This window comes from Artemia sp. Qi Xiang Cuo, chromosome 14 (genome assembly GCF_049724085.1).
Source record: "Artemia sp. Qi Xiang Cuo chromosome 14, ASM4972408v1, whole genome shotgun sequence".
In the NCBI taxonomy this organism is placed as follows: domain Eukaryota; kingdom Metazoa; phylum Arthropoda; class Branchiopoda; order Anostraca; family Artemiidae; genus Artemia; species Artemia sp. Qi Xiang Cuo.
Genome location: NC_142807.1, coordinates 42,055,816 through 42,081,145, shown reverse-complemented (window position 1 = coordinate 42,081,145; position 25,330 = coordinate 42,055,816). Strand labels below are relative to the sequence as shown.

General features: G+C 33.9%; 1 protein-coding gene across 1 annotated transcript in view; it reads left to right on the top strand.

Moving 5' to 3' along the window:
* Positions 1 to 239: 239 nt before the first annotated feature.
* The window catches only part of LOC148944484 (glycerol kinase 5-like), a 40,027-nt gene continuing 14,936 nt past the window's right edge, over positions 240 to 25,330 (top strand). Inside the window, exons 1-2 of the mRNA XM_089100336.1 lie at positions 240 to 399; positions 12,338 to 12,471. Of these exons, the coding sequence (XP_088956462.1) occupies positions 305 to 399; positions 12,338 to 12,471 (229 nt within the window). The 5' untranslated portion in view covers positions 240 to 304. The remainder of the gene's footprint in view (positions 400 to 12,337; positions 12,472 to 25,330) is intronic.

Below are 25,330 nucleotides of genomic sequence, written 5' to 3'. Positions count from 1 at the left end.
GATGATGTCACCTTGTTATCCCAATATTTCTAACCTGTGATTAACAGCTGTCATCTTTTCCTTATCTGATGATGTCACCATGTTCGTACTGTTGTTCGTACCGTTAGTAGGGCAATGCCCATATATGGTACCGCCTTAGAATGTAAATATGCATTTCTACTGATTGGCAACTATTTGTAGTTAATTCAACATTTTGGGACTATACTATAAAAAAAAAACATCCTATTATTTAAAGGCACCTTTTCATGATGATACAGCTGCATGTGGGTTTATTGGTTTAAAACCAACAACGACGAAGGCACATATGCTTCGAGCGGTCGTAGAAAGTTTCGCTTTCAGAGTTTTACAACTATGGTCAATTATGCTCAAAGAGACAGATTCAACTACGAATATTTTCAGGTAATATTTTGCTTACTTAAAATCTCGGCCGCAGACTAAACTGAAACTTTTAGCTATTAAAAAGTATTATAATTAAAAAGTTAATCAAAAGAAGATTAATTTAATCTAATGTTGTCTTGAATCTTGTTTTACATTAGTCCTGAGATATGATTCTAGGGGACTGGTTGGGACATACCTTTAAGTTAAACTATGGTCTTCTGGTAAACTTTGGGACGAAATTAAACTATGAAATTGTTCATGTTGCAATCTAGAAGTTTAAAATTATTTTATGGCTACTCCTACTTCAACTACTTCTATCACGTTTACCATTAGCTAACAATAATTGTTATTCTTAATACAATTTATTAGTCAACATTATTACTATCAATACATTCAAAACTGTATGAATCTTTAAAACTGCATGAGTTTTTAAGACAAGCAGAAAGTACATTAAAAAAATTTTCAGAGAATTACTTTAAGCTGAAAAGGAGCTAAAATTATCTAATATATGAGTGAAACTTTAAGTAGTATAAATTATTGCGATACCTAGTATCATAGTAATTTATTTCTGGTATCAGATACCAGAAACAAAACCTTAAATGAGCAATACAAATAATCAAGTAGTAAAGCTAGTACGACTTCACGACGTAATTTCTATTTTCTAAATATTTTATGTATTTTCTAGACATGTCCCATGCTTGATTTATCTCTTGGTCAAATATCACTCAATATCAGATAAAATTGGAGATCTGCAGTGTCTATATAGCTTAAAGGACACCTGTTTCGAAAAAAGATGTAGACAAATAAATCATCTCGAAAGGTATCATTAAGACAGTAAATAACAACTATTTACTCCATAAACATCCTTTTATATGAAAATAGATGCTAGGCTTTTCATTCTTGTTCCATCTAGAATTATTCTTCCACCCTTTTGCCAAAACCACCATTTTATTCTTCAATCAGCTCAACTCTTACCTTATGGACAACTCTCACCTTGCATGGGATAAATTTATTAGTAACTTCTCTTCACTAAGTAAACGCTTGCATAAGCCAATTAAGTCTTATTGATTTGGTTATAACGTGCTTGATAATGAATTATGAATGATAATCACCATTTATAAATAAAACTGAATCAATACTAGAATCTATAATAGAGGAAATGTTTTAAATATATTTTCAGTAAAAAGTAAAGTATATTTTCAAAGGTTTTCTTTTATTCTTTAATCTCTCTTTGTGCTTTTCCTTTTCTTTTTACCTCCTATTTTGTTTTTAATAAACATAAACATGCCATAAAACCCAAGATGACTGTACATACTCTTTAACTCTTTAATTACATTCAATACATTTATCTTTCTTTTTGTAACTAATTTTGAATAATAATTACCACCAAGACTTCCCATTGTTTTTAGACCCTTAATACAGTTATACATGCTTCTGTTTCATTCAAATAATAATTTTTTTTTCTTCTTTTGACTCTATTTTAAAATTAATGATAGCTAGTCCCCAAAGGCCCCTAATTTACGTAACAATTACCAGTATCTAATTTTAGCCTGTGATTTCTAATCCTCATTTTAACAGCTATTTTTAAATAATAATTATACTTCATCTTACTAAAAAGCTTGATAAGGCTGACCAGACAAGCCCCCCCCCCCCCAGAAAAAAACAAAAAAAAAAAATTAATCACCAAACATGATTATCATCTTTTTATTTTTTTTTATTTTTTTACTCCAGTTTGAAATATTAATGGCAAATCATCTTTTCACGAGCCATAACTCAGCTATACAGGCTTTCTGTATTTTTTTTTTACATCCGTTATAAAATTTAATTGTGCTTTCAATTCTAATTTGAATATTAATGATACCTTACCCTTTCAAATCCCCTAATGCAATTAACCATGAACCATCCCATCCTAGTCCCTTATATGATTACTTATCCTTATTTTCAAATTTATTTTTAAATGATTATTACACCTAATCCTAGTAAGAAGGGTGAGACGCCTAAGATGACCCTCAGTAAAGCGTCTGATTAATAAAAATCATCCTAGAGACCCGGCTAAATAATATGGGTACTTTATCCAACTAAGAAGGGTGATATAACTAGCCAGACTCCTCCCCCCCATATTTTATTTACCTAATATATTTTTTTCTTTTGAGAAGGTTTTCAAAGCCAATGACCAATAGCCCCCAAAACCCCCTAACACGCTTAATCATACCCTCCACAATCTCTCAAGCCCTACAGGTGATTTCTTGTCCTTATTAAATAAAAAAAAACACGTTTTTTAACTGACAGTAAGGAGCGACATTAAAACTTAAAACACAGAAATTATTCCGTATATAAGAGGGGCGGTCCCCTCCTCAACGCCTCGCTCTTTATGCTAAAGTTTTTTACTGTTTAAAAAAATAAAATTGTAAGACTTAATCAAACTTTAGCATAAAGAGCGAGGCGTTGAGGAGGGGACCGCCCCTTTCATATACTAATTTTTGTTCGTTTTAAGTTTTAATGTCACTCCTTACTATCAGTTAAAAAAAAAACTTTTTTTTAATTAATTTCCAAATGTTTTTGAATTAATGTAGCTTTGATTTTGGCTCACCGTACATGAATAATTAAAATGAAATTTTGTATATTAATTTTACTTTTTTTGGCTAAATGGCTTTCTCGAAATTTTGTTCTGAAGTAACTTACGAATTAGCTTACCTAACGAACCTCTATATTCATATGTTTTTATTGCGTATAGGGAGTTCGCTCCCCCTAGTCAATACCTCACTCTTAACGCTAAAGTTTGAATTTTGTTCGAATGACCAACACCTGAATCACAGAGGCCGGTTAATTAGAATAAATAGCTCTTTTGAAAGAACTAAAAAAAACGTTAGCGTAAAGAGTGAGGGTTAGCGGTGAGTATAAAGCCCCTCATATGCATAATAATTTTTGTTCGTCCCAGGTTTTTATATTACTCCTTCCTGTCAGCTAAATAAACTTGTTTTTGTAATTTAATTTCTGGTCTTTTTTTAAATAATGCTGGGAAATCCGGCGCCCCCTTCATAGAAATGTCCCTTCCCCCCAAAAAAATCCTCCATGGAAAGATCCTCCCCCTTAACCTCCCCCCCCTCCGATCCCCTCCCTCCCCCCCCCCACACACACACACACGAGAAAGAAATCCCCCCTGAAATTGTCTGTATACTTCCCATTAACCAATATTATATGTAAACAATGGGCAAAGTTCATAACTTGCAGCCCTTCCCCCGGGAACTGTGGGGCATTAAGTTATCCTCAAAGACATTTTTTTTAGATTCTTGAGTATGCTGCACAAAATGGATGTCTCAAAATTTCAATTTGGTGACTTCGGGAGAAAAATGAGCGTGGGAGGGGGTCAAGTTGCCCTGCAATTTTTCGGTCACTTAAAAAGGGCATTATAACTTTTAATTTCCGTTCGAACGAGCCCTCTCACGATATTCTAGGACTACTGGATCGATACGATCACCCCTTAAAAAAAAAACGCATCCATGATATGTCTTCTGGCAAAAAATACAAAATTCTGCATTTTTGCAGATAGGACCTTGAAACTTCTATATTTGGGTTTTCTGATACGCTGAATCTGATGGTGTGATTTTCATTAAAGTTCTATGACTTTAAAGGGTTGTTTCCCCTTTTTTTTCGTAAATCAGGCAAATTTTCTCAGGTGCGTAAGTTTTAATGGGTTAGATTAAACTTGGTTAAAATTATATATTTAAAATCAGCATAAAAATTTGATTCTTTTGATTTATCTATTGGTATCAAAATTTTAGATTCTGGTTTTTAGAGTTTCGGTTACTATTGAGCCGGGTCGCTCCTTACTTTCAGTTTGTTACCACGAACTGTTTGATATTCTGTTTGTTTTAAATCATAATTGTACCTCATCCGAGCAAGGTGCCGAATAAGTTTAGCTATGGCCTCCAAATTTCTCTCTAAAATCACATCTTATGCGTAATATATTCGTTTTATACCTCTAATCTTTTTTCATATCTAATTATACCAAGAAAACCAACACACCTATACACATCCCCTCCATCACGTTAATTATCATCCGTTTTTTAGAGTTTTGATTACTATTGAGCCGGGTCGCTCCATACTTACGTTTCGTTACCACGAACTGTTTGATATTCAGTTTGTTTTTAAATCATAATTGTACCTCTTCTGAGCAAGATGCCGTATAAGTTTAGCTATAGCCCCCAAATTTCTTTCTAAAATCACATCCTATGCGTTACGTATTCATTTCATATCTCTAATCTTTTTTCATACCTAATTCTACCAAGAAAACCAATACACCTATACACATTCCCTCCATCAAGTTAATTATCATAAATAGATTTTTTTTTTCTTTTGAATATTAAAAAAAAATATAACTACCTCCCCCACTAAAAAAAAAAATAACATTATGGTCTTCTCTTTCTTTTGAAACATTGTTATTTCCTCTTTTTATAACTAACATTATTATTTTCTCTTTCTTTTGACTCTATTCTAAAAAACTAATGATTACTAGCACCCAAGACCGCTAATACACTTAAGCGTGCCCTTCTATCCTCTCTCCAACTCTAAAAACGATATCTGATCTGTTTCACACCTAATTATACCAAGAAAACCAGCAAACCTATATACACCCCCCCCCCCATCACGTTAATTATCATCCACAGAAGTTTTTTTTTCTTTTGACTCTTTTTTAAAAAAAATAATTATAACTCCCGCCCGCCCCCTAAAAAAAACATCACTTTATGGTTTCTCTTTCTTTTGAAACATTAGTATTTTCTCTTTTTATAAATAACATTATTATTTTCTCTTTCTTCCGACTCTATTCTAAAAAATTAATGATTGCTATCACCCAAGACCACTAATACACTTGAGCGTCCCCCTCTATACTCTCTCTAACTCTAAAAACGATATCTGGTGCTTATTTTCTTCTATATTTTTTAATAATAATTATACCTCATCCACCTTTCAACACACAAATACACCCCCCCCCCCTATGCCGTTAATTGTCATCAATAAGTATTTTTTTCTTTTGCTCTATTAGAAAAAAACAATATTATAACTATCTCCCCCACTAAAAAAACATAACATTATGGTTTTCTCTCTGTTTTGACTCTATTCTAAAAAACTAATGATTGGTAGAGCCCAAGACCAATTATACACTTATGCGCACCCCTCTCTATTCTCTCTAACTCTAAAAACGATATTTGATGCTTATTTTCATGTCTATTTTTTATAATAATTATACCTCATCCACCTATCAACACACATATACACATCCCCCTCCCCACCCATTACGCTAATTATCATCCATAGATATTTTTTTTCTCTTGATTCGAATAAAAAAAAGTATTTATAACTACCTCCCATGTTAAAAAAAACATAACATTATGGTTTTCTCTTTCTTTTGAAACATTATTTTCTCTTTTTATGACTAACATTATTATTTTCTCTTTCTTTTGACTATATTCTAAAAAACTAATGATTGCTGGCACCCTCGACCACTAATACACTTCTGTGTGCCCCTTTTTTCTCTCTCTAACTCTAAAAACAATATCTGATGCTTATTTTAATCTATATTTTTTTAAACAATAATTATACTTCATCCACCAATCAATACACCTATACACATCCCCCCACATCACGTTAATTATCATCAAAATATTTTTTTTCTTTTGTCTATATTTAAAAAAAATAATTATAACTACCTCCCCCACTAAAAAAAACATAACATTATGATTTTCTCTTTCTTTTGAAACAATATTATTTTCTCTTTTTATAATTAACACTATTATTTTCTCTTTCTTTTGACTCTATTCTAAACAACTAATGATTGCTAGCACCCAAGACCGCTAATGCACTTAAGTGTGCCCCTCTCTCCTCCCTCTAACTCTAAAAACGATATCCGATGCTTATTTTCATCTCTATTTTTTAATAATATTTATACCTCATCCACCTATCAACACACCATTATATATTTCCCCCCCCCCCATCACGTTAATTATCACCAATAGATATTTTTCTCTTTTGACTCTATTTAAAAAAAGGATATTATAAGTACTTCCCCCACTAAAAAACTAACATTAGGGTTTTCTCTTTCTTTTGACTCTATTCTAAAAAAAAACTAATGATTGCTAGTACCCAACGCCGCTAATACACACAAGTGTGCCCCTCTCTCCTCTCTCTAACTCTTAAAACGATATCTGATCTTTTTCTTCCTACTGGACCACTTCTGTGGTCGCGCGCTCAACTCTTTACTGTTCAAGTTAAAACTAGTAGTAGTGCACCCTAAGCTTCGAAGACTGTGGTAAGATCTTAGACGCAAATCAACCAACGACCTTTCTTTATTTACAATTTTAATAAGATTGAACAACTTGAAGTCTTTGTTAAAGCTTTTTTTCTTTCCCGGGTTTGTCTCTGGAGTTCTCCCTCTCCTGTATTATGGACTAGGGGTGTTTTGAAGAATCCTCGAGGAGGTAAAAGATGCAGATTAGTTCAACCCTTAGTGAATTTCTAGTGGAAGTTGAACCAGTCACGGATTCTTTATTTTTCTCATTATCAGCCTTTACTCAGGACAGGAATTCCTCATGGCTTGTTCTTTCACTGAATTAATCAAAAACACTTTTTGTACAAAATAAGTTTTTCAAAAACAAAGTAAAGAACTCCATTAAACCAAAAATCAACAAAAAAAGAATGAAATAATCTACCAAGCATACAACTACCACAAATCGGTATCAACAAATAAATGAAACCCAAAACAAACAGAAATTAAAATAAGTCAAACTCAAAAATAGCAGAAACTAATCTGAGTAGGGTTCTAAACCCTATGCTTTCTAAAAGCCGGAATATAATTTGTACTATACTGAAAAAAAATTCAACTGAATTTACTAAAAAAATAAACATTGTCAGTTTAGTATACATATGCTGATATTTATTCCTTAAGATTTTAATTAATTTTGTTTTCTCAAGTGAAAACATTTAAAAGAATTTCTTCTGTAAAGTACAAATTATATTCTGGCTTTTAGAAAGCATAGGGTTTAGAACCCTACTCAGATTAATTTCAGATTATGTTCCCAGGGCATAACTTACAACCCATGCCCTGAGGGCTGGACGGATTTGCTATTTGCTATCCTCAAATACATAATTTCCAGACCTTTCTGATAGGTTTAACAAAATGGCTACATAAAAATTTTGATTGGAAGGGTTTGGAGAAATGGTAGAAGTGGAGGAAGACATTTGCCCTTTGATCACTTTTTACTACTACTAACTACTACTAACAACTCATCGCAGCACCAAGACGTCTGAGGTCAACACAGTTACGCACGCTCCTCGTTCACCCTACTCGATTCAAAGCCTACCTTTTTACACCCGCCCACGAAGTTCCCATTTCCTTTAAATCTTTCTTTATGACGTCATCCCACCGCAGACGGGGACGACCTGCTTTCTGTTTAGCCCTAGACGGTTGGCCGAAAAGAACAATCTTCGGCAATCTGTCATCCTTCATCCGCACAACATGCCCTAACCACCTCAACCTTTCTTTCATTATAGACCTAGAAAGCGATATTGAACCACATTTTTCGTATTGCCTATTGTTTGAAATACGATCAGTCATCCGGGTACCCAGAACAATCCTTAAGCAATTTCTCTGGAAAACATCTAGCAAATCTTCATCCGCTTTTCGGAGCGTCCATGCTTCAGAGCCATATTTGACCACTGTCATCACTGTAGCTTCTAAGATTCTAATCTTGGTTTGAAGACTTATCTTCCTATTCTTCCAGACTTTTTTTAACTGTGAAAAAACACCCTGAGCCTTGGCTATTCTATTTTTAACATCTTCACTGCTCCCACCATCTTTACTAATAATACTACCAAGGTAAGTGAAGCTGCCCACCTGATCAATCTTTTCATTACCCAACGTCACCTTTTCATCTTCACTTATTCCTAGCCTTAGTGACTTAGTCTTCCTAACATTAATTTTCAAACCAATACTAGCACCCTGAACTCGCAAAACCTATAAAACTTCATTCATTTTGCTCACACTTTCATCTAGGATGCTTAAATCATCATCATAATCCAAGTCCAGGAGAATTTTTGCTCCCCATTTGATTCCGTGGTCTCCCATTGCCTTTCCTGTGCTCCTTAAAACAAAGTCCATCAAAATAATCCATATGAAGGGGGATAGTACACAACCCTGCTTAACTCCTGATTTAATACAAAACCAGCTGCTAACCTCATTTCCTACCTTAACCGCAGCAGTGTTATTCTCGTACATAGCACTAATCACTTTAATGTATTTGTCTGGTATACCATACAAGGATAAAACCTTTACTAAAGCTCCTCTATCAACAGAATCGAACGCTTGCTCGTAATCTATAAAACTGAGGACCAAAGGTGTTTGAAAACTTAGGCACTTCTCAATTATTAACCTAAGAGTGAAAATTTGGTCAACACATCCTCTACCTTTTCTAAAACATCACTTCTCTTCTCTTAAAAATTTGTCTACTGCATCTCTCAGTCTAAGAAGTATCATATTACTAAGCAATTTATTACCTACAGAGACCATACTAATGCCTCGATAATTACCACACTCACTTTTAACACCTTTCTTATAAAGTGGCTTAATTAAGGTTTTCCTAAAATCGTTTGGTACTTCCCCTTTTTCGAAAATCATATTCATAATCTTCAATAACTTATTTCTAACCTCAGAGCCACCATATTTAAGAAACTCATTTACTACCCTATCAACACCTGGAGCCTTATTATTCTTTAATCCTTTTAGTACTGTTGCTAATTCCTCCTCACAAAACAAATCTTCCTTCACATCCAAGGTATCACAAACTTTTTCATTTTCCTCTATATTTTTTCCTGCAACTCTATCTCGGTTAAGCAAGTTCTCAAAATATTCGGCCCATCTCGCTTTAGCTTTTTCCTTATCGCTAATTGCCACCCCATTCCTATCTTTAACTGGGACAAGTCCGGATTGACTTCTACCTCTCAATTTGTTAACGTGCCAGTACAATATTTTTCTATTATGCCGTCTAGCTGCATCTTCTAAATCCTCGGCGATTTTATCCATGGCCTCCACTTCACACCTCCTTAGTTCATATTTCAATGCTTTCTCTACTTTCTTTACATTTCTTTTGTTTTCATGCGATCTATCACTCAGATAATTCTTGTACAAGTCCTTTCTCCTTTCTATTAAACATAAAGCTTTTTCACTAATATTCTTAGCTGCAGTTCTAGCTTTCTTCCCTAAGACACCTTCAGCAACTTCACAAGCTGTTTTTCTAAAATTATTCCAACCATCTTCCACATTATTAAATTTTAAACTCTGAAGTTTAGTATTCAACTGTTCCTTGAAAGTTTCTCTTAAATTCTCATCCTGGAGTCTACTAACATGATAACTTCCCAGGAGGTAATTACCCTTCCGATATTTCAACTTTAAATTAACCCTTGACACTACTAGATGGTGATCTTTACTTTTAACATCAATAACAGCACACCTATATACCCTAGTTTCTTGTATTGATCCTGCCAGTCTTCGGTTTACTATAGCATAATCAATAAGGTTTGCTGTCTTTCCATCACGTGAATACCATGTTAGCTTATGAGCCATTTTATGACCAAACACCGTATTGGTTATAACTAGATTGTTATACCTACAAAATTGCAAAAGTCTGTATCCATTACTGTTTTCTTTTCCTACACCAAATTTACCTAAGCTGGGATACCATCTATCCCTATTTCTACCAACCTGGGCGTTTAAATATTCCAGTAATAACATCATATTTCTACCTGGGACCTTGTCTATTTGCTCCTGTAACTGTAAGTAAAATTCATCTGAGTCACTAGTATCTCCATCAGTCGGTTCTACAGGGGCATATACTACTATGACTGACACTCTGCACTTTCTAGTCATAAAATGAGCGATTAGCATTCTATTATTAATACCTTCCCAACCCAAAAAGAACTTCGTAGTTTTCTTATTCATCCTCAGCCCTACTCCCTGCCTATGCACCCCATCCTTCCTGCCTGAGTAAACAAATTCTATATCACCTAATTTCATGCTTCCTGCCCCTGGGATATGAGTTTCTGAAACTCCTAATAAGTCCAGTTCGAATCGTCTGAATTCGTCAGTCAAAATGTCGATACGATAGTCATTTTTTAATGTCGCAACATTCCAAGTTCCAATTTTCATGTTCTTTAAATCATTGAAATTTTTTCGCCTCAGGAAAAGCAATTGGGGAAATGATGGGCGTTTGGGGGGGGGATTCTACCTTTGATTACTTTCGACTATTAAAAAGGACAATAGCCCTCTCAATTTCCAATCGAAAGAGCACTAATCCTCTCAATTTCCAATCGAATGAGCCCTTTTTGAAGCTTCTACGACTAAACTTTCTATAAAAAACGTTAAATGCCCCAAGGGCATAACTTACGACCCTTGTCATGAGAGCTATGAGGGGAGGGTTTTCATCCTCAAAGACATAATTTCCAGACCTTTTAACTCCGTTGAACAAAATGGCCATATCAAAATGTTGATTGGACATTTTTGGGGAAATGATGGGCGTTTGGGGGGGGGGGATTCTCCCTCTGATTTCTTTCGACTGTTAAAAAGGGCATTAGCCCTCTCAATTTCCAACCGAAAGAGCCCTTCTTGAAGTTTTTTACGACAACACTTTCTATAAGACATTGTATGCCCCCAGGGCATAACTTACAACTTTAGCCCTGAGGGCTGTTGGGGGTTGTCATACTCAAAAACATAGTTTCCGGACCCTTCAACTACGTTCAATAAAATTACTATATGAAAATGTTGATCGGAAGTGTTTGGGGAAATGATGAGTATGGGGGGGGCATTCGCCCTCCGATCGCTTTTGACTATTAATAGAGATACAATCTCTCTCATTTCCCAATTGAATGAGTCCTTTTTGAAGTTTCTACGACAACGCTGGAAATGACCTAATCTCCAAAACTTTCAACTATGTTGAACAAGATGGCTATCTCAAAATTTTGATTGGACGTGTTTGGGGAAATGGTGGGCGTGGAAGGGGTGTTATTTGCCTTCCAATCATCTTCGACTATTAAAAAGGGCACTAGCCGTTCCAATTTCCAATCGAATGAGCCGTTTTCGAAGTTTCTACGACAATTCCTTCGACACGAAGTGCCCTGGTATGGGAAAAAAAATAATAATAATAATACATTGTGCCAACATCGTTCTTCACTTAGGCAGCGTGATTGCGCTGCCTATGATTTACCCCTTCTTTTTATGCATAAATATCCTAAATATTTTATTATTTCTTACTATCACAAGATTTGATTAGAGCGTAGACGTAGTGGATTTAAACCAGTGGTCTTGTTTCTAGTTTGAAATTGTTCTAATTTTTGGACTCTAGGACCTTTTAGTTACTTATTGAAATTGTGGTCGAGCTAAGTCAGTTGTCCAAGCTCCCTCTAGAATCCCTAAACAAGTATACCATTGGTAACTGAGAAAGGTTGGTCGAGAATCAGGATATACTATCTAATTGTACTCCGACTTCAGATTTTTTACTGTCTTTCAAGGATGTTAAATCCGCTATGGTATATAGTTTAAATATTTTTGTCATCTTATTTTGTCTGCTGGGTACTACTTTCGCATCTCATTGCCGTTACTTATATGATGTTTTGTTTTGAAACTAACTTTTATGGCTTTTAGGTGTATTTGTAGCTTGCTATTTTGAATTGGAATTTTAGGGTGTTGTTTACTTTGTTTTATTAACTGTTTTGTTATGAAACAGATACATAAAATATAACAGAGGTTCTATCTAGAAATTCAATGAAAAATCCATATCTTGCAGTAACTGAAGAATCACTTTACGTTTCTATTTTTATTCTTCTTTTTTTTATGTCAGAGCACATATTTTTATAACAAGTTTTGTTAGAAGCTTGCTATTCTACTTGCTTTAAGACACAACTTTTATTTTAGAGTTGACGGTGGCGTCTCACAATGTGATTTCCTTCTCCAACTGATCTCAGATCTGTGTGTGGTTGAACTTGAGTGCACCTCCAACCCAGAAATGACTGCTCTGGGAGCTGCTCAGTTAGCTGCCCTTCAAACTGGTGAATATTTTACTTTATTTTGTATAATAAGAATATAACTCGTACGTATTTTTTCACAAAACTCTTGCTGCAGACTAGTTACGGAAGTGATGTTACTATAGAAGTCCAGGTAAAATGATGTAGTGGAGAGAAGAGGTGGAAGAGGAGTGGAGGATAACTATGTCGAAGATTTGTATATGCGGTTTAACTATCAAAGTGGAATATGTTTTCATTGTTAGGTGACTAAATTAGATTCTTGCTTTCAGTTGTAATTTTGTAAGATGACTGAAAAATTGTATAACTAATCAACTGTGAGAAGCATTGTACTTTCAATTGTAGCTCCAACTTATTAAAGGGTGATATAAGGCAAATATTAAGAAGAATTCTAGTTTCCATATTCAGAAAAAGTATATGAAAGTTTGTATTAAGAAAAATAGTGAAAAAAATTGGTGTTTCAACAGCAATGGCAACAATTGCTCCCATCTGATGTATACCGCCTAATTATTGAGCTGTCATGCCTGAAACCCTTTATTTATTGAATTTTTACTGATTGGCTCCCTGGGGATATAGCTCGTCCTTTCCTCCAATATTCTCCTGCTCTAGATAAAGGAAGTGCTAACGATGCTTGTTTGGCTCAAAAGCTAATTAAGAAACCTGAGCAAGGACTTATTCGAAAGAGAATCTGGATTCCTAAAAGTGTTTTTGGAAAACTTTTGACTATGTTAAATGGCAATGCTTCTCTGACCTCATTTGGGTAAACGGTGCGAAGTCTCTGTATTCAACCGCCTGAGGTCAACAGTATATGTGTTTTCCGTTCAATACCCCTTTGTCAACTGTGCATACGATTCATATCATGGCCCTATCCTTCAGTGCTGCTAGCGCTATATCTATATCCCTCTAATTAACAGTACTACGATATTTATAAAACCCCTTTTGGCAGGCACTCCTTACCTCCCATCTATGACCCACTTTTCTAAAGCATGTGTAAGCTCCGTCTTCAACCCTGTAGAGCAAATGTGTGCTTTGTCTCCTACCTTCTTTGTTCAGTACTGTCTGCTCTGTTTTTGATCCTCTTGATCACATGTGTGAATAACAGTCATTTGTATCGAAATGTTTGAGTTTCATATTAGCTAGATCGTAAGGGTATCTGTGATTGTTGATTTAAATGAAGCTACTATTCCTGCATAGAAGTCCAAAATGAAAAAATATTAAGTAAACATCTCAAAATAGTGTTTGGATTTCACCAAACAGGCTATTTACAGATTGTTACCTACCTGAGGCTACTATTGTAAGATAGAAGTCCAAAATCAAACCACATTAAGTAGGCTATATATCCCCAGAGTGTTGTTTATTTCCGTCAGAATTGGTACTTAACTATTTCTGAGGTTGTTGGCTAGAAATCCAAGGCTATAAACCAACATAGAATTCTAAAATCAAGAACACTAAGCATATAATCCACAGGTATTCTGCGAATTTCATCAACGTGGTTGCGTAGTCTGCACTAAAGATCTTCCAACCCCATAAAAACTCAAAAAGCTAATTTATAGCTGTTTTTATTATTCAGTGTTAAATTTATTCCTGCATTAACTAAATTTATTATTTAGGATATATTTTTGGGAAATCTAAGAGATTTAGAGTTTACGAAAGCTAACTTAAAATATTTTTACAAAAATAAAAACGAGTGGTTGGGTATTTTGATTCTTCATTTAAATTTTACGTAAAATTGAAATATGTTCAATCTTAAGCATAAAAGAAAAAAAATCTAAAAAAAAAAATATTACAAACATTCCGACATTTAGTCGACAAAAAAAGCATGGCAACTAAAAATGAGCACATATTGGATCTAAAAAGTGTCTTAAAAAACATTAGGAAAAAAGTATCACATAATTAGTTTTAAACTTTGAACGAATCAATATGAAAGCTCTTAACAACCAAAAATAGCCTGTACTGAACAGTTGGGCTGCTACTCATTGCTTTAAGAGAAAAAAAATCCAATTGACTTTTCGAAAGCTCTTCCATAAATTAAATAAATAAAACTTTCTGAAAAAGAAGTTTTCAAAGAAAAGTAGAGAGCCATATCAAACAGTTCGTGGTAACGAACTGTAAGTAAGGAGCGACCCGGCTCAATAGTAACCGAAACTCTAAAAACCGGAATCTCGATACCATAGATACATAAATAGAATCAGATTTTTATGCTGATTTTAAATATATAAGGTTAATTAAGTTTAGTTTTATCCATCAAAAGTTACGCGCCTGATAATATATTGCCTTATTTTCGAAAAAAGGGGGGAAACCCCCAAAATTTCATAGAACTTTAATGAAAATCGCACCATCGGATTCAGCGTATCAGGAAACATTACTGCGGAAGTTTCAAGCTCCTATCTGCAAAAATGTGGAATTTTGTATTTTTTTTTGTCAGAAGAAAGATCACGGATGCGTGTTTATTTTTTTATTTTATTTTTTTTTTTTTTTTTACTTCCCCAGGGATGATCGTATCGATCTAGTAGTCCTAGAATATCTTAAGAGGGCTCATTTGAACGGAAATTACAAGTTCTAGTGCCCTTTTTAAGTGACCAAAAAAATTGGAGGGCAACTTGGCCCCCTCCCACATTTTCCCCAAAGTCCCCCAATCAAAATTTTGAGATAGCCATTTTGTCCAGCATAGTCGAAAATCTAATAAATATGTCTTTGAGGATGACTTAATCCCCCACAGTTCCCGGGGGAAGGGCTGGAAGTTATGAACTTTGCCCATTGTTTACCATATAGTATTGGTTAATGAGAAGTATAAAGACATTTCAGGAGGTATTTTTTTTATGATGGGGGGGGGTGTCGGAGGAGGTTTACGGGGGAGAATATTTCCATGGAGGATTTTTCTTTGGGGGAAGGGACATTTCTATGAAGAGGGTGCCGGATTTCCCAGCATTATTTAAAAAACGATCAGAAATTAAATAAAAAAAAACTAGTTTTTTCAACTGAAAGTAAGGAGCAACATTAAAACTTAAAACAAACAGAAAATACTACGTATATGAGGGGGTTCGCCTCCTAGTCAATACCTCGCCCTTTTCGCTAAAGTTTTTTTTTAGAAGTTTCAAAAGAGCTATCTATTCTAATTAACCGGCCTTTGTGATTCAGAGGTTTCTGATTCGAACAAAATTCGATTTTTAGTGTAAAGAGCAAGGTATCGACTAGGGGCCAAACTCCCTAATATACATAATAAATTTGTTACGTAAGTTAATTCGTAAGTTACGTCAGATCAAAAGTACGCGAAAGCCATTTAGCCAAAAAAGTAACATTAATATGCAAATTTCGTTTTAATTATTCATGTACGGTGAGCCAAAATCAAAGCTACATTAATTCAAAAACGTTCAGAAATTGAATAAAAAAAACGAATTTTTTCAACTGAAAGTAAGGAGCGACATTAAAACTTAAACCGAACAGAAATTATTCCGTATATGAAAGGGTCTGTCCCCTCCTCAATACCTCGCTCTTTACGCTAAAGTTTGAATCTGTCACACAACTTTATTTTTTAAAACAATAAAAAACTTTATAAACAATAAAATAATAAAACTCGCGTAAAGAGCGAGGTATTGAGGAGGGGACAGCCCCTTTCACATACGGAATAATTTCTGTTCGTTTTAAATTTTAACGTCGCTTCTTGCTTTCAGTTAAAAAAAAACTCGTTTTTTTTATTTTATAATCTTCCAAGCGTAAAACTACCACAGATCACTATCAATAAATAAACGAAATTCAAAACGAACAGAATTACAATGAATAGCCAAGTCAAACTCAAAACGAGCAAAAATTAACATAAGGAGGGCTGATAACCCCCATGCTATCTCAAGTGCAGAACATAATTTGGGCTTTACTGAATAAAAAAAAACAAAAAATGACCGGGGATTGTCAGTTTAATTGACATATACTGATATTTATTCCTTAAAGTTTTGATAAATTTTTTTTACTAAAGTAAAAAAAAAGTGAAAACATTTAAAACATATTTTGTTTTCAGTAAAGCGGAAATTGTGTTCTGGTCTTGAAAAGGCATGGGGTTTATCAGCCCTACTCGCGTTAATTTTTGCTCTTTTTGAGTTTGACTTGGCTATTTATTGTAATTTCTGCTCGTTTTGAGTTTCATTTATTTATTGATAGTGATCTGTGGTAGTTTTACGCTTGGAAGATCATTTGACTTTATTTCTGCTCATTGTTGGCTTAATGGAGCTCTTTACTTTTCTTTGAAAAGACGAGCAGAACGACGAAGTGACGTGAAATTCTGCAATAATTCAAGCTTAAAACAACCAGAAATTAATATCAATAAGTAAATAAAACCTGAGCTTTTTTTGGAGATCCAAGATCAAACATGCTCTCTTTTCTTAATAAAAAACCTTACATGTGGACAACCTGCATAACTTGCAGCCTTTCCCGAGGTCTGTGAGGGGTTTTATCTAACCCGAGCTACAGTCATTTGACTTTTGGATATTTTGAACAAAATGATTATCTAAAATTTTGGATCGGCGGTATTTGGGGACAAAAGGGTGCTGGGGAGGGGTTGGTTGCCCTCCGATCACATTTGACTCTTAAAAAGGGCACTAAAAAGTTCCATTTCGAATCGAATAAGCTCCCTTCAAAGTTTATACGCCCACCCCTTTCATAAGAATCTTATACGCTAACAGTGAGCAACTTGCATAACTTAAAGCCCTTGCCCCAGGGGCTGCGGGGTTGTCAACCCTGGAAGTATAGTTATTTGACCTTTGCACTATTTTCAATAAAATGGCTGTCTCAAAATTTTGTTGGCATTCATTTGAGAAAATGCATTGGGGTGGAGGCTGAATGCCATACGATCACTTTTGACTTTTAAAAGATAATTTCCAATCGAAAGTTGGAGCTTTCCTCCAAAGTTTATACAACTACCCCTTCCATAACAACCTTATATGTTAATAATTGGCAACTTGCATAACTTACAGCCGTTGCCCCAGGGGGGCTGTGGGGGGTTTTGTATACCCAATAGGCATATTTATTTGATCTTTGGACCATTTTGAAAAATATGGTTATCTCAAAATTTTTATTACATGGATTTTTAAAAAAAGGGTGTTGGAGGAGTAGTGATAGTGTACCCAGTATGAAACTTACATGGAAACTTACACCTGAGACATGAATATACAGTGCATTTCGAATCGAATAAGCTCCCTTCAAAGTTTATACGCCCACCCCTTTCATAAGAATCTTATACGCTAACAGTGAGCAACTTGCATAACTTAAAGCCCTTGCCCCAGGGGCTGCGGGGTTGTCAACCCTGGAAGTATAGTTATTTGACCTTTGCACTATTTTCAATAAAATGGCTGTCTCAAAATTTTGTTGGCATTCATTTGAGAAAATGCATTGGGGTGGAGGCTGAATGCCATACGATCACTTTTGACTTTTAAAAGATAATTTCCAATCGAAAGTTCGAGCTTTTCTCCAAAGTTTATACAACTACCCGTTCCATAACAACAATATATGTTAATAATTGGCAACTTGCATAACTTACAGCCCTTGCCCCAGGGGGGCTGTGGGGGGTTTTGTCAACCCAATAGGCATATTTATTTGATCTTTGGACGATTTTGAAAAATATGGTTATCTCAAAATTTTTATTACATGGATTTTTGAAAAAAAGGGTGTTGGAGAAGTAGTGATAGTGTACCCAGTATGAAACTTACATGGAAACTTACACCTGAGACATGATTATACAGTGCAGTTTAACCAGTACATTGACTTACCAAGGACAGTTAGCTATTACTGTGAACGATACATGAGTTACCAGACTGATTTTTGAGGCAACACCCACGATTACAAGAATATACAGTGTAGTTTGACGAGCACATTACAAAAAGCGACCAATCCTTTTATATTATAGGCATATAAAGCGATCAAACACGTTTTGAAAGTATAATTGAGATTGTATAACGCAACCGGACGGGTTTTTGAGACACTTTCAACATAACGTGTTTTTTTTACCAAAAACTAGAAATTGTCAAATTGCAATCAGACTGGTTTCTGAGGCAACACTCATTTTTTGGAGCCGTGAATGAACTGTGAATGATGAAAAGTTGAAAATTGTACCATTTTGCGTAAAAGCTAATTAATTGCAAAAAGGGTATAGTATTTGCGAATTGGACTCTATGAACGATAATAATTTTTGATTGAATAATAGGGATGTGAATGATCCTAATTAGTGAACGGATCGTGTGAAGGTGGAGAAAATAGGGTTAAACTAATTACCAGTTAAGGTAAGCCCGAAGGGCTTATTAACTCAGGCAATTTCTTATAAATTTGGAACAACATCAATCTATGAAAATGGTTAGCGATGATAGAATGACCTTCTGATTTTACCTAGCTTTACTTCTTCGATGTGTTCTGTATAATACAAAAGTGGCGTTTGAACAGTGTTGTCAATTTAAAATAGGGTCTAACGTTATAGTATACTAAAAAGTTGATACTAAGAGAGATGTAGATGGCAAGAAAAGAATTTTAATAAAGAAATTCAGAACAATCCATAGAAATCCTTACAAATCAAGTAGTGAGGCATACAAGTAGAGAGTATGAACCATCAAGGATCATAAGCACCAACGACCCTAACCACCAGAGACTTCAACCCCCAAAGGTCCCCTATCCCCAAACTCCAAGGGCCCCCCTCTAACTTTTTGGCCCCCTCCCCCCATTTTTTTTAAAATTTTTTTGTAGTTTTTTTTTTAACTTTTTTTTTTTTTTTTTTTTAACACGTTATATTGTTTCACCTTTTTTTTACATGTCTTCACATGAAATGAAACATACTTAAAACATTAAAAAATGACATTAATATTTTCCAAACTAAAATGAGAATGGTATGGATATGTTAGTCATGACCTTTACTATTAGAAAAATAATGTTTGTAGTAGCACTTTTTTTTTATTGGACAAATTTTTATTTTTTTGGACTTCGAAACTATTCAACTTATTTTTTACGTATCTTAAAATGACATGAAATATGCTTGCGGCTCTAACAATTGTACTCTATGCTTGCTCTGAGACACGATGTGGCTTTCCCACTGTTACTTTATGGCGGGTTATTGACACTACCTAGTCTATTGCATGTATTAAATCAGTATTTTTTACGCAGTAGAACGATAAACACATAAGTTATATCTTTAAAAAAGTGAAGATGGAGCATTTTAATAAAGTGTGTTCACATGACGATGTTATTGTAGCATTGAATGCCGACAAGGAGAAGTATTTAGACTATGAAACAAGTAAAAGTAGTAGCACTATTGGAAATGTATACATGCATTGTCATGAGAGTAAGAAATTCAATTTCTTTAGTGTACCGAAAAAATTCAACTCTTATGTTGGTGGATATGTGAGATTGAGATCTCCAGAGATGATTGCACTCAAAGAGAATGCCAACATAAAAATAATCGTTGATGATAGAGGACAACGCCTTGCTACTGTTGTAGGTAACGCGTTACCTACTGATACATCCAATTGTCTGCTTTCGGGTATTAGCATTTAACGGAAGGTCAAAAGAGGAAAGGCCTACTCTTCTACTAATATCACAAACCATATCTTGTCTACGTGCCGAAACTATTACCTGTGTAAAAATGATGTGATAATAGACAGTGAAAATGCCAGAAAAATAAAAAGGGCATTGGAAGAAAATATCACTATGGAATATAAAGATGAATCCGATGAAAAACAAAGTACCATTAAACGTTACTGCCATTGATCAAACAGTCAATGAACCAAATAATACCAAAGACGAAACGTATATTGAGCCTGTCGATGACATACCAGTAAAAATTGTGTATGACTCAAAATAGAATAATGATTATCCTACTCATTTCGAACTAAGAGAAGACAATAGCTACAATATCAAGAGAGAACATGGTGAACTATTTTATGGAACAGATTCAAAATGTTCAAAGTTGATCATTGATATTAATAATGCATCATAATATATTTTTGTATTAATATTCTACATAGCATTATTTCATTAAAAATATATTATGCATTACATTGTTATGTTTTCATTATTTTTAGAGTAAGTTAGCATATCAAACGTTTAGAATGTCTATTAAAGCATCGGAGATGTAAGAAAAGGAATTTGCATACATTTATTGTCATACACATGGGATAACATTGACAAAATCTGTGTATTAGAATGAACAAGTTCTTTATCATCATCTGTTGGTGGATATGTTATTATAAAAAAATTGTAAGTAAGTAAGTAACAAACCCTTTCTTAAATTCTCCTCCTGCATACACAATACGGAAATTTCTGTCAGAAAATTATGAAAAAAATGTAAGTAAGTAACAAACTCTTTCTTGAAGTCACATCTTGGATACAAAATGCAAAAATTTCATTTAAGGAATTATCAAAAGATTGTAAGTAAGTAGCGAATATTTTCTTGAATTCGCCTCCTAGATAAATAAAAAAGACATATCATTCAAGAAATTATGACAAAATTCTAAGTAAGTAACAAACTCTTTCTTGAAGTCACCTCTTGGATACACAATGCAGAAACTTCATTTAATAAATTATGAAAAAAATTGTAAGTAAGTAAATAAGTAAGTAACAAATTCTTCCTTGAAGTCGCCACCTGGATAAACAAATAAAAACATTTCATTCAAGAAATTATGACAAAATTTTAAGTAAGCAACAAACTCTTTCTTGAATTCACCTTTTGGATGCACAATACAGAAATTTAATTCAGGAAATTATGAAAAAAAATTGTAAGTAAGTAACAAACTCTTTCTTGAAGTCACCTCTTGGATAAACAATGCAGAAATTTTATTTAAGAAATTATGAAAAAATTGAAATTAAGTAGCAAATTATTTCTTGAATTCGCCTGCTGGATAAACGAAAAAGACATTTCATTCAAGAAATTATGACAAAATTCTAAGTAAGTAACAAACTCTTTATTGTTTTAACGTCTTAGATACACGATGCATAAAATTCATTCGAGAAATTATGAAAAAATTTTAAGTAAGTAACAAACTCTTTCTTGAATTCACCGTTTGGATGCACAATACAGAAATTTAATTCAGGAAATTATGTAAAAATTGTAAGTAAGTAGCAAATTCTTTCTTGAATTTGCCTGCTGGATAAACAAAAAAGACATTTCATTTAAGAAATTATGACAAAATTGTAAGTAAGTAGCAAAGTATTTCTTGAATTCGCCTGCTGGACAAACAAAAAAGACATTTCATTCAAGAAATTATGACAAAATTCTAAGTAAGTAACAAACTCTTTATTGTTTTCACGTCTTAGATACACGATACAGAAATTTCATTCAAAAAATTATGATAAAATTCTAAGTAAGTAACAAACCCTTTATTGATTTCACCTCTTGGATACACAATGCAGAAATTTCATTAAGGAAATTATGAAAAAATTGTAAGTAAGTAGCAAATTCTTTCTTGAATTCGCCTGCTGGATAAACAAAAAAGACATATCATTCAAGAAATTATGACAAAATTCGAAGTAAGTAACAAACTCCTTATTGTTTTCACGTCTTAGATATATGATGCAGAAGTTTCATGCGCGAAATTATGAAAAAATTGTAAGTAAGTAACAAATTCTTTCTTTAATTAACTTCTTTGATAAACAAAAAAACATTTCATTCAAGAAATTATGAAAATATTTGTAAGTAACTAACAAACTCTTTCTTGAATTCCCCATTTGGATGCACAATACAGAAATTTAATTCATGAAATTATGAAAAAAATTGCAGACAAACTCTATTGTTTTCACCGCTTGGATATACAATACAGCAATTTCACTCTAGAAATTATGAAAAAATTGTAAGTAAGTAACAAACTCTTTCTTGAATTCTGCTCCTGTATAAACAATCAGATATTTTATTCAAGAAATTAAAAAAAATTGCAAGTAAGTAACAAACTCTTTCTTGAATACACCTCTTGGATACACAATACGGAAATTTCATTCAAGAAAATATGAGAAAATTCTAAGTAAGTAACAATCTCTTTCTTGAAGTCCCCTCTTGGATACGCAATACGATACGGAAATTTCATTTAAGAAATTATGACAAAATTCTAAGGAAGTAACAATCTCTTTATTGAATTCCCCTCTTTGATACACAATACGGAAATTTAATTCAAGAAATTATAAAAAAAATGGTAAGTAAGTAACAGACTCTTTATTGATTTCACCTCTTGAATACACAAAAAAGACATTTCATTCAAGAAATTATGACAAAATTCTAAGTAAGTAACAAACTCTTTCTTGAATTCGCCGTTTGCATGCACAACACAGAAATTTCATTCAAGAAATTATGAAAAAATTCTAAGTAAGTAACAATCTCTTTAAATTATGAAAAAAAAATGTAAGTAAGTAACAAACTCTTTCTTGAAGTCACCTCTTGGATAAACAATACGGAAATTTCATTCAAGAAATTATGAGAAAATTCTAAGTAAGTAACAATCTCTTTCTTGAAGTCCCCTCTTGGAATACGCAATACGATACGGAAATTTCATTCAAGAAATTATGAGAAAATTCCAAGTAAGTAACAATGTCTTTCTTGAAGTCTCCTCTTGGATCCACAATACGGAAATTTCATTCAAGAAATTATAAAAAAAATGGTAAGTAAATAACAAACTCTTTATTGATTTCTCCTCTTGGATACACAAAAAAGACATTTCATTCAAGAAGTTATGACAAAATTCTAAGTAGGTAACAAACTCTTTCTTGAATTCGCCGTTTGCATGCACAATACAGAAATTTCATTCAAGATATTATGAAAAAATTCTAAGTAAGTAACAATCTCTTTCTTGAAGTCCGCTCTTTGATACACAATACGGAAATTTCATTCTAGAAATTATGAAAAAATTCTAAGTAAGTAACAATCTCTTTCTTGAAGTCCCCTCTTAGATCAGCAATACGATAAGGAAATTTCATTCAAGAAATTATGAGAAAATTCCAAGTAAGTAACAATCTCTTTCTTGAAGTCCCCTCTTGGATACACAATACGGAAATTTCATTCAAGAAATTTTAAAAAAAAAATGGTAAGTAAGTAACAAACTCTTTATTGATTTCTCCTCTTGGATACACAAAAAAGACATTTCATTCCAGAAATTATGACAAAATTATAAGTAAGTAACAAACTCTTTCTTGAATTATCCAGAAGTAACAAACTCCTTATCCAGAAGGTTCTGAAAGCAAATTTCTTGGATTTTGCAGTACTAGGTTTCCTGGTATTCCTTTGACTAAGAATGACATAGTTTCTGTTAGAAGGATTGGAAAACAAGGCTCAGGTTTGAAGTATTGCCCCCTTGTTGTGGAATTTTGTAGTCCAAGAATGCAGCAGCTTATTCTTAGAGAAAAGAAAAGTTTGCAAGGTAGTGGTGTCTTTATTTCTGATTCACTTACAAAGCCTAGACTTCAGCTACTTAACTATGCTAAATCAAAACTTTGGATAGAGGTCTAAATGGTCTAGTGGAGGAGAAATACTTACCAAGCTTTCTGATGGTAAAGTGATCACTGTTAAAGAGGCATCTCAAGTTGATGTTCTCCATCAGTCAACTACAGCCCGTCCAAGCCCCTCCCAGGACTGAAATAAACCACAGAGTTTGTGCGTGTTAATCTGGACAAGGGCTTGTGAGTTTTGGGTCTATTTCTTGACTTTTCAAAGGCCTTTGATATGGTTGACCACTCTGTTCTTTTGTCTAAACTATCTTCATTTGGAGTACATGGAGTCCCACTAGAATGGTTAAGGTCTTATCTGACAGGAAGGTCTCAGTATGTTTCAGTTAATGGTAATTCTTCCACTACTTTGCCTATATTGAAGGGTGTCCCACAGGGCTCTATGCTTGGACCACTTTTGTTTTTAATTTACATTAATGATCTTGTTGTTTGTCTTCATCCCGTTGTGCACCCTATTCTTTTTGCTGATGACAGAAACTTTTTCATTGCTGCAGTGGACTTGCCATCTGCCACTTCCCTAGCTCAAGGTCTTCTTGATAAAGTAAAAGATTGGTGCTGGTCAAATGGTATGACTCAACAGCCAAAAAAGCGCCATTGTACACTTCAGGACCCCTTATCGTATGAGAGACTTAAGGGAGCCAATCATCCTGACTTATGGGAATGATGTTATACCGCAAGCTGCTATGGTGAAATTTCTTGATGTGTATCTTGACTGTTTTCTCTCTTTTAAGCCTCATATAACTCACACCCGTTCCCTCATTTTCCGCCAGTCTTCAATGTTGCACCGGGTTAACTCATTTCTTCCCCAAGATGTTATGCTTTCTCTTTATTATGCTTTTATTTTTCCTTAACTTTCTTATTGCTGCTCTGTCTGGGGTAATACTAATAAATCTCTTCTGTGCTCACTTCAAAGAGCCCAAAATAGGGCAGTGAAGGCTACTTTTCTTTTCCCTCGGCTTTATTCTTCCTCTGATCTTTATAATGATACTCGCATAGCTCCAATGGATCGTATTGTGGGTAAAAGTAATCTTTATCTAGCGCATTCTACTTTTCTAGGTACACTTCCACCGCCTCTGCAGAAATTTTTTTCACCGACAGGCTCAGGTAGGTACTCTAATTTGTTACGTAGTTCTTCTCGTAGACTTATTTTGCCCAAACGTTCATCTACAGCAGCCCAGAGGTCTACTGTTTATAAATCAATTCAGTTATGGAATTCAATCCCACCAGATGTCCCGTTATTTCTGTCTGCAAAGGCAGTTATTCGTCGTGTCTTTCCAGTTTAGTAATTTCTAATTTCTCTCTCCTTGGTTTAATTTTCCTGTTTTCTCTTTTCCTAGTGTTTCTCCTTTTTGTGTTTTTCCCTTATATGTTTTTTTTTACTGTATGGTGGGGTTTATTATCTTTAATCTTTATTTCATATATATTGTTTAAT